We start from the raw sequence: 10,371 nt of genomic DNA on the forward strand, positions 1-10,371 counted from the left end.
CACCTCGGGTCTAATCCAGACCACCACTTGGGTTCAGTTTTGAGGATGCTCCAATGACACATCTCATCACCATGAGCAGTACTTCATGGACGGAGCACTGCACTGGGAACGAGGGCACCCGGGCTCCCATCTGGTCGTTCTGCCCCTCCTCCTGCCCCGGGAGAAGCAGCTTCCGGATCTCTGTGAGGACCAGGGAGCGCCCTGGCAGACAAAGCCCAGGCTGTGTGCGGTGGAAGAGATTTTCTGCCACGGAGGCTTGTGCTGGCTCTTGTCGAGGGCCAAGAGGGAAGTGATGAGCTCATTCTGGATGCGAAGGCCGTGAGAAGACAGAGAGAGACACACACACTCACTCACACACACACACACACACACACACACACACACACACTCCCATACACACATATATTTCCGGAGGCTATTTCAGTTTTCTTTTCCGTTTTGTGCAATTTCACTGATGATATCAGCAGCAGTGTGTGGCTGCTATTTGGAAACTCCCCGAGCGGGGGCGCCCCGTCCGCCAGCCTGCCTCCCTATAAAGGGCCGCCTGGCACCCTGTAAAGGGCCAGCCGGAGCTGCAGAGGATCAGCACGCGGATCGACCCAGCCTCTGCCCACAGCTACCATGAAGGTCTCTGCCACTGCCTTCGCTGTCCTCCTGATGGCGGCCGCCCTCTGCGCTCCTGCTTCTGCCTCCCCATGTAAGTTCAAGTCCACAGTCCCCAGGGCCAGCCCTTAAAGGACTCGCCCGGATCTCACCTTCTTTTCTTTCCTTTTTATATATTTTAAAAAAATATTTATTTTTATTTATTTATTTTGGCTGTGCTGGGTCTTCATTGCTGCATGGGCTCTTCTCCAGTTGCAGTAAGCATGGGGCTACTCTCTAGTTGCAGAGCTTTGCATTCCAGTGGCTTCTCTTGTTGCGGAGCGCAGGCTCTAGGGTGCCTGGGCTCAGTACTTGCGGCTCCTGGGCTCTAAAGCACAAACTCAGTAGTTGTGGTGCCCGGGTTTAGTTGCCCCATGGGTATGTGGGATCTTCCAAGACCAGGGGTTGAATATGTGTCTCTTGCATTAGCAGGGAGATTCGTTACCACTAAGGCACCAGGGAAGCCCTCGCCCTCTTTTCAACTGCAGCGTTTATACCATCTGACTCCTATGATTTATATTCTTCCACATTGCTTTACTCAGATGTCCAGTTGTCCAGGATAGATCTCTAAGCCACTGCATGGCAGGGACCCCTCTGATCAATTTGTCTGTGTCCTCAAGGTATACACCCCAAGCCCTGCAGGTGCTCACCGAATGTGGACTGGGGCTACTAACAGGCAAAGGCTGCTCGAGCTGACCTGCAAACACCACTAACTCATGTCTGTCATCACCAGCAGGGTTTCTAAGAAGGTTCTAAGTACTTGACTAAAATCCTCCTGGGACAGTCATACTTTCCCCATTTCATAGATTTAGAGAACAGATAACAAAATCTAATTAAATGTCCACTATGGATCAAGTATTGTGCTGATTGCCTTGCATATCTCATCTTACTCAATATTCTCATCTAATCTTTGAGTAGCTCTCTTTGACAGTCCAGAGAGGTTAAGTAACCTGTTCAGGGTCACGCAGCTAGGAAGTAAGAAAAGTAGTGTTCAAACCCAGTTCTTCTTGGCTCTGAAACACTACTACTCTGTTCAGAAATGGCAACTGACCCTTTCCGGGGGCATCCTGAAATCACTGACCAACAAAAAGTCCTCCTTCTCTCAGTAGCTTCAGTCAGAGGCTCCCACAATGCAGTATGCATCTTCAGGCCCCTCTTTGGTGTCCTGGCTGAGTCATGAAGTCTGAGTTTTAAAAAACCTCCCCACAACCCAACCTAGGTCTCAAAGAAACCAAGTTCCGAATCCACCGAGGATCCTAGGACGGCAAGAATAAGGGCGGAGGAACTAAGACCAGCCCAGAGGAGACCCAGCCTGCCCTGAGAGCCCAAGGCATGGGGTTGTGGTGTAGAAAGGAGGCGGCCAGCTGGCCTCAAGGGTTAGGTGAGAGAATCCCCACTCTGGCACTGTGTGTCCACGGCTAAGTGTCTTTACCTCTCTGAGCCTCAGTTTCAGCCAAAGGAGGAAAATAGTCTGCTGGAGATAAATCCTATAAAGCGCCCAGCGCAGTACCCACTGTGCACTGGCGATGGATCCAGGAGTCTCCTTCTTTCCTTCTCCCAGATGCCTCGGACACCACGCCCTGCTGCTTTGCCTATATCTCCCGCCCGCTGCCCCGCACCCACGTCCAGGAGTATTTCTACACCAGCAGCAAGTGCTCCATGGCAGCAGTTGTGTGAGTCGCAGCCCCGTGGAACCCTCGGGGTGGGGGGGTTGGAGGGAAAACTCCCACCCAGAATCAGTCTCCCCTGGCAGGAGCCCTCAGAGAGGGCATTCCCACCCACCCTCCAGCTGTTCAAATAGCTGTGTTCTGCCCTCTCTGGATTCAGATTCCCCAGCTATTGTGGAACAAGCTAGACAACGTGTTCCTGGAGGAGCCCCCCGATTCTGATAGGCTATGTTAGCTCTCTGATCTTTATGGATGTGACTGTTACTTGAACCTGGTCTGCAACATGCCTGGTTGGAGAAGATTGACTCATACATCCCTTTCCAGAAAAGGACCCCAGAGTCCCCCACATCCTGCCCCCAATCAAAGTCACCCACAACCTCAGAGGAACTAGACAGGGGAGGTCAGAGGTCAAGGCCCTAGTTGCAGCATGTTAAAAAGAAAAAAAAGTTATTGATTGATGAGGAAAAAATAATGAAATGAGATTCTCCTTTAAACGCGCAAGCTATGACATTTGGAAAAATTATAATTCTTGCTACCTAGGAAGTTCCTGCTGTGTGTCAAATGTCTTACATGCATTAGCTCTGCATTTATCATAGCATCCCTGACGGGTATGAAGAATTCTCTCCACGTTTCAGAGAGTGAAACTGAGACCCAGAGAGGTTCGGTGACTTGCTCAAGGTTGCGCAGTAAGTGAGAGAGGGAGCCTGTCTCTAGAGCCTCGTCTTTCTACACTAGTAAGATCATTAGCAGTAATTGCTTATGGAGTTTAAGACGACAGAGACTTAAAGAATGAAAACGGGGCAGTCGTGAAGTTTTCTGTATAATGAGGACTTTGTTGTTGTTGTTTGGGGTTTTTTTTTTTAATATTTACTCATTTGTTGGGCCGCACTGGGTCTTAGCTGCTGACCTGCAGAATCCTTTTAGTTGCAACATGCCAACTCTTAGTTGTGGCACGTGGGATCTAGTTCCCTAACTAAGGATGGAGCTGGGGCTCCTGCACTGGGAGCGTGGAGTCTTACCCACTGGACCACCCACGATGAAGTTTTTTAATCCAAAAATTCCTGCGGCACTGGCAGAGTTGTAGGATTCAGAGTTGTAGGTATTAAGAGTTGGCCTTTGGTCCTGATGAATTCTTCAAATTATTGCTATACTATATATTTGCTGTTTAGTACTACTAATTTTATTTCTGAAAGCAAGTATTTTTCGGACGGAAAAGCAAAACAGAAAAACCTTCTTTGAGCACCTACTATGGACAGGCAGAGAGGAGTAAACCACCACCCCTGCCCTTCCGGGACTCAGTTAGATGCTGCAATGACCAGGACATCCTACATGAGAACACAAGAGGAGAGAAGGAACACGCAGCGCCTCGGGGCGCAGCTAAGAGAGGGGATGTAGGGCAAGTCTGCGCTGCTTGACTTGGGATCGGACTGAGGGACGGGTGTATCGGGCAGCAGGGATGTTGCCAGAACTCTCTTTAGGTTTTTGTAGGGTCTCCGTGTAGAAAAGCACTGAGGGCCTCGAGGGTCAGCACAAAGAATCAAAAGTGTGAAGTGAGCTAGAACAGGGAAAGTCTAGACAAGAGGGGTCCAGTGGAGAGGCCGTCCACATGAGTGGTACTGAGGTTGAAGAGGACTTGAAGGGAAGGAGAGACAGGGGTGGGGAAACTTCCCAGGCAGAATCAGCAAGCCTGGGAGCTGATGTGAGGTCGGGAGCAAGGAAGAGAGAGGCCTTGAGGGTGACGCTGAGGTTTCAGCCCGCACCTGGAGAAGGGTGAAGCGTGGAGCCCCCTCAAGTCCCAAGGAAGAGCTGTTTTAAAAGGAAGGAATGGGACTTCCCTGGTGGTCCAGTGGTGAAGACTCTGTGCTTCCAATGCAGGGGGCCTGGGCTCCATCCTTGAGAGGGGAACTGAGATCCCAGCAAGGTGGGATGAATTAGATTAGGTTTGACATAAATATCCATGTGTAAAATAGAGAGCTAGGGGGAGCTGCTGTGTAGCCCAGGGAGCTCAGCTCGGTGCTCTGTGAGGACCTAGAGGGTGGGATGGTGGGGCGGGGAGAAGTCCAAGAGGGAGGGGATATATGTATACATATGATTCACTTGTAAAGCAATTATACTCCAATTAAAAAAGAAAAAGGAAAAGGACGAAGATGCCAGCACCATGAGCCTGTGGAAGTGCCAGCAGGGAGTGTGAGCTGAAGGGTTAGGAGCCGAGGAAACAGGGCTGGAGCTGGAGGTGTGACATTTTTTTAAGGGAGGAGGGGGTCTTCTGATGTCAGAGTGGCATTTCAACCATCTCGGCTGCTCCAGCCAGTCTGTCTTCCCTGGAACCCCAGCTCTTCCACTTAGTAGCTGTGTGAGCTCGGGCTCGTCACTTCACCTCTCTGAGCCTCAATTTCTTTGTCTGCAAAGTGGAAGAGAATAGAGGTATTTCCCTCCCTGGGTCAAAGTGAGAGTAATAAAAAGAAAAATGAAATTAGACTATCTCTTGGCACACAGGTAGGTGCCTGGTAGGTGTTAACTAATCATCTTTCTCCCCACAAATGTATCCTTAGATACATAGAAGTGAAACTTGATGAGCGAATGCAATTCATCCAATCACTAACTCTTTCGATAAACATTCATTAGGCACCCACGGTGTGCCACACCCAGGGCCAGAGACTTGAGGGAGCACATGGGAGGAAAGAGCAGCAATGCCGAGCACACTTGCTCCCCAGGAGGAGCAGGTGAAGGTGGAGGGTAGTCAGGCCAAGACAGGGTCCCCACGGAGGCTGGGGGCGCAGGGAGAGATGGCCTGGCAAGGGAGGCTGCCATCCAGTCTCACATTCATCAGGGAGGAGCAGGAGGCTGGGGCACCCTCCAGATGGTGGTTTCCTGGCCTTTAATTTCCTGGCCATAAGCCTTCGGGGCCGAGGAGAGAGGACAGTGAGCCGGCAGGATTTCCTGTATGACACCTGGCTGGCCCAGAGCAGGGTCTGCATCAGAAGCTCCCTCACCACCCCAAACAAGAAGACAACTCAGAACAGCCCTCTGCTCGATTTCTCTTCTCTGCACGCCGAGAAAGGGGGAGAAAGAGAAGTGATGGGGCGTTCAGAGCGCAGCTCAGAGAAGGCGAAGCAGCTCCCCTGAGAGCACATGCTCTCCATGACAGAGCAGGAAAAGGGGCCAAGAGATCTTCATCCTCATCAGACAACCCAAGCCTTCACTTTGTCTGAAAAAAATCCCAGAAAGACGCAGGAAAGCATCCTGCAGGAGAAGGCAAAGTAAGAGAGGTGCAGGGAGGCAGGGCGAGGTGGAGAGGAACCTGTGAATGAACTGGCGGCCCTGCCGGCCCCTTCCTGGCGCCTCAGTGGAAAAGAACCCGCCTGCCAAGCAGCAGATGCAGGTTCAATCCCTGGGTCTGGAAGATCCCCTGGAGGAGGGCATGGCAACCCACTCCAGTATTCTTGCCTGGAGAATCCCGTGGACAGAGGAGCCTGGTGGGCTACAGTCCGTGGGGTCGCAAAAGAGTCAGACACAACTTAGCTACTAAACAGTAATAACTCAAGAAGCACTGCTGGCCAGACCCGGGGCATCCCCCAGAGAGAACCAGGCTCCCAGCAAACTGGCAGGGCAGGCAGCTCGACGGAGCCCATGGTCCCCAGGCTGCGAGCCCTCCAACTGATACCATAAACACCTGTAGACTGGTCTCCACATCCTGGCCGGTTAATTGCTTTGACAAGTGTTCATATCTCAGGGCCCTCAACCTCTCCAAGCCACCACATCTACTACCAGAACCCCTGGTCTCATGTTGCTCTGATCCACCCTAAAACAGAGGCCCCACAGCACCCCAATAACAACACATATGTAGTATTTTCCAAAACTCATTCACTCACTTATCTCATCTGAGCTTCACAGCAATTGTGCAAAGTAGGGATTATTTCTCTCCATATTTTAGAGGTAAATGTAGACTCAGAGCCCCTAAGAGATTTGCCCAAGGTGATCTAACCAGTGAGTGGTGAACTCAAGACTCACTTGAGTCCTTCTTCCGTTCACCCACAGACGGGTTCCTTTGTGGAGTGGCTACGTGTGGCGGGCACTGTGTTACCTAAAACCACACTGGCGTGTTTGTTTTGCCACCTCGTCTCCCACTTAGTCAGCCGTGACTCAGTTCTGGAGGGTGCCTCTTTTTCTCTGCATCTTCAGCAGCCAGCACAGGTTCTGAAACAGGAAGTGCTGAGAAAGGCTAGTGGTTGACCCGCTCAACCCTGGGCTCCTTGAGCCCCGTATTCCCTGAGCTCTCCGGGGTACATGTGTTTGTACAGAGGCGTGGGGGTTACAGTGCACACATAGCTGCTTCTGGCTTGTAGCCCTTTGACCCAAAAGAAGAGAAAGCATCCTTTCCTTGAAAGCCACAAACACAATCGTGGAGCTCCGAAAATAACCCACCCGGTATCATTTCCTCCTGGCCTCAGTCCCCCTCATCCCCAAACCTGGCTGTCTCCACACTGACCAAGTCCCCCCCCTCTTCTCTCCCGCAGCTTTATCACCAGGAAGAACCGCCAGGTGTGCGCCAACCCAGAGAAGAAGTGGGTGCGAGAGTACATCAACGCTTTGGAGTTGAGCTAGGGTGGAGGACGCCTTGAACCTGAACTTGCGCCAACTTTGCTTCTCGCTCTTGTCCTAAGCAGCTTGGGAGGCTCCCCCGCAATGCCCTCCTCCCACCCTCTCCTGGGAAGGCACAGATTCCACCCCGCGCAGCAGCAGCTGCTGTGAAAGACCCTCAGTGCTCCTGGGGCTCTGCCCTTGTGCACAGGAGGTCTCTAAGCTCCGAGCTCCTGAGCCCCTGCCCACCCACCGCTCTGCAGTCAGAAAGGATGCCGGCGTCTCTGGAGGGGAAGGAGGGCAGGAGACTGGGCTCCTCTGGTCATGGCCCGTGACCAGAGCCCCCATCTCGGTCCCTCACTGGGGAGGGCTGGACTGGCAAATGAGAAGAAATCAGCTGTTCATTAAAATTCTCCAAGCGATTGCAAAGCTGACTCTTGGTTTGCTTTCCTCTCCAGAACCACCCCCTCCCTCGTGAGCCAAGCCTTGGATCCAGGGCTTGACCCGCTGGGTGTCCAGCCTGGATCTGGGGGCTGTGAGCAGAGCCGGGGGGGCAGGCTCTGTGAGAAGGCACGTGGGCAGGACAGGGCAGATAAAGTGACCAGTGGCTTTTCTACTCTGAGTGAAGACCACAGTCACTATCTCCCAGCCCCGGAGCCCCAAGAATTTCTGTCCCTCCCTGCCTCACCCGTCCCTGCTTCCCCAGACCATGGTTGGCCCTTCCGCCTACTCTGCTGGCTTCCACCCAAGCCCACCCGACCCCTTACCTGCAGTGGGTTTCTTTAAGCCCCTGGAATGGACTTTTATCCCATCCCTCCCAAATACCTCGGTTCTTTCACATAAAGAGAAGGGGGGATTTTGTGGTTTTCTGCAAGGGTACCAGCGCTTTGCAGGTGGGAGGATTCCAACTTTCCCATTGATGTGTTCCTTCCCGTGAACCTGTCTTAGCAAAATATATCTTCATAATTAGAGCAGGCGTTAACTGAGTGCTCACTCTCCACCAGGCACTGCCAGCCCCTTACATCCACCATCCTTCCTCCTCATAACCCTTTGGGACAGGTAGTATTACTAACCCTGTTTATAGTAGGGGAAAACCCTTGGCAGGAGATGGAAATAACTTGCCCAAGGCCCCAAAGCAAAAAAAAAAAAAAAGAGGGGGGTGGATAGGAGGAGGTACAATGAACATTTAGACCCACCAGGTCCAAGGTCCAGTGCCCAAGCTGATGTTTTTTTTCTCTTCCATCTTCAATCTGCAAAATTTCAAACCTACTGAAATTTGCAAGAATATACTTTCCATCTAGATTCAAATATTACTGTATCTATGTGCTTTATCTTTGCATATATGTGCATGTGTGACAAACATGTGTCATATGGATGGTTGGCATACACATTTTTTTCTGAAATAAATGTTGCAGATATCATTTCCCCCTTAACAGTTTGTGTACATCTCCTAGTAACAAGACATTCTACAGAACCACAGAATGAGTAGCATTTAACACTGGTATTAATTTCTCACCTACCATCCATGATCAAACCCTCACAACTGTTCAGTAATGCTCTTTATAGTCATTATTTTGTTTTAATCCAGGATCCAATTACTATTACATATTGAATTTAGCTAACATGTCCTTTAACAGACTTTGTCTTTAAGTATATTGTTATTTTCGTAGGAATTCAGATTGGATTTTTGTAGAATATTTTTTAGGGGGCTTTGTCTGTTTGCTTCTCCATAAGGAGATTCAGCTTGAATATTTTCGGCAGAAAGCCACAAGGTGACGCTGTCTTTCTCAATGCGGCCCATCAGGGCACGTGATGTCAGCTTACTGCAAGTGATGGCCCAGTCGGAGGACTTAGCGGCCGCGGTCTCTCAGAGCGAGCTGCCCACTGTGTGCCCACTGTGCCCACTCTGTGCCGAGCATTGGGGTACGGTATAGCAATCACTGCAAGCAATAAAAGGAATTCTCTGTGGTTCAAATGACACAGAACCTTCAACTGGAAGCAGTGGCTCAGCAAGCAGGACTCTACAGTCGGGGTGGCAATGCAAGCTGGTGGCAATGCAAGCTGCTGGTGGCAATGCAAGCTGATGTACAGCTGATAGACTTTGAGATAAAATCTGTAAGGGGTGACATTTCTCCTTATCAATGTTAATTGAGTGTCTATCCACATTTGCATTTTTATTATTGCTGTTCGTATAATTTTTTAATAGTTCAAGGGTTTCTTTTATTTTTTAATTTTTGGCAGCACCACACGGCATGTGGGATCTTAGTTTCCCAACCAGGGATCACATCTGTGTCCCCTGCAGAGCAAACATGGAAAATTTAAATGGAGGGCTTGTTCATGCTTCAGATTGCTGTCATTTGGGACTTCCCAGCGTTCAAGTCTGGATGCACGTTTTCAGTTCAAGTTGGTGATGTATATGCTATTACCTTTTCCTGTTGTTTTTATTTTTCTTTTAATGACTGCATATTGAAATTAAACCAAACAATTCTCTATTTAATTCTCTATTAAATATTGGAATTGCATATTGTGTGTTTGTATCAAGTGGTTTCTGTTAACAAAGCCTTCAAGCCTAAAACAAAAGTAAAACTTTTAGCAAAGCAGACCACCAGGGAAGTCCTCATATAGTTTTAAAAACTCACATTTTTTTTCTAAAATGAAATAAAATAAATGTGTTCGTGAACAACAACCCAAAGACTTCTATCTCTTGCTGCCAAAGAAGGAGGTATGTGTATGATTGGGAGAAGGGATAGTTAGGGAGTTTGGGATGGACATGTACACACTGCTATATTTAAAATGGATAATCAACAAGGACCTCCTGTATAGCACAGGGAACTCTGCTCAATGTTGTGTGGCAGCCTGGATGGCAGGGGAGTTTGGGGGAGAGGGATACATGTATATGTATGGCTGAGACACTTCACTGTTCACCTGAAACCATCACACCATTGTTTGTTTTTTAATTATATTTATTTTAATTGGAGGCTAATTACTTTACACTATTGTAGTGGTTTTTGCCATACATGGACATGAATCAGCCACGGGTGTACATGTGTTTCCCATCCTGAACCCCCCTCCCACCTCCCTCCCCATCCCATCCCTCAGGGTCGTCCCAGTGCACCAGCTCTGAGCACCCTGTCTCATGCATCGAACCTGGACTGGCGATCTATTTCACATATGATAATATACATGTTTCAATGCTATTCTCTCAAATCATCCTACCCTCGCCTTCTCCCACAGAGTCCAAAAGTCCGTTCTTTACATCTGTGTCTCTTTTGCTGTCTTGCAGATAGGGTCATCGTTACCATCTTTCTAAATTCCATATATATGCATTAATATACTATATTGGCATACCATTTTTTGTTAATCAGTTATACCCCAATACAAAATAAAAAGTTTTTGAAAATTTAAAAAACTTCAAAGGAGACAAAAAAATAACAAGGGATACGTGAGCTTGAGGCTCATTAAGTGCTTTGACTTTTTTTTC

The 10,371-nt window shown here is 49.3% G+C and overlaps 1 protein-coding gene across 1 annotated transcript; it reads left to right on the top strand.

The window, feature by feature from the left end:
- Positions 1-448: 448 nt before the first annotated feature.
- Positions 449-7,319, top strand: CCL5 (C-C motif chemokine ligand 5). The gene is made up of 3 exons (XM_027518916.1): positions 449-697; positions 2,204-2,315; positions 6,827-7,319. The coding sequence occupies exons 1-3, from the start codon at positions 622-624 to the stop codon at positions 6,912-6,914; spliced, it is 276 nt and encodes a 91-aa protein (XP_027374717.1). The 5' UTR covers positions 449-621; the 3' UTR covers positions 6,915-7,319.
- Positions 7,320-10,371: the final 3,052 nt, after the last annotated feature.

Source organism: Bos indicus x Bos taurus, chromosome 19 (assembly GCF_003369695.1).
Source record: "Bos indicus x Bos taurus breed Angus x Brahman F1 hybrid chromosome 19, Bos_hybrid_MaternalHap_v2.0, whole genome shotgun sequence".
In the NCBI taxonomy this organism is placed as follows: domain Eukaryota; kingdom Metazoa; phylum Chordata; class Mammalia; order Artiodactyla; family Bovidae; genus Bos; species Bos indicus x Bos taurus.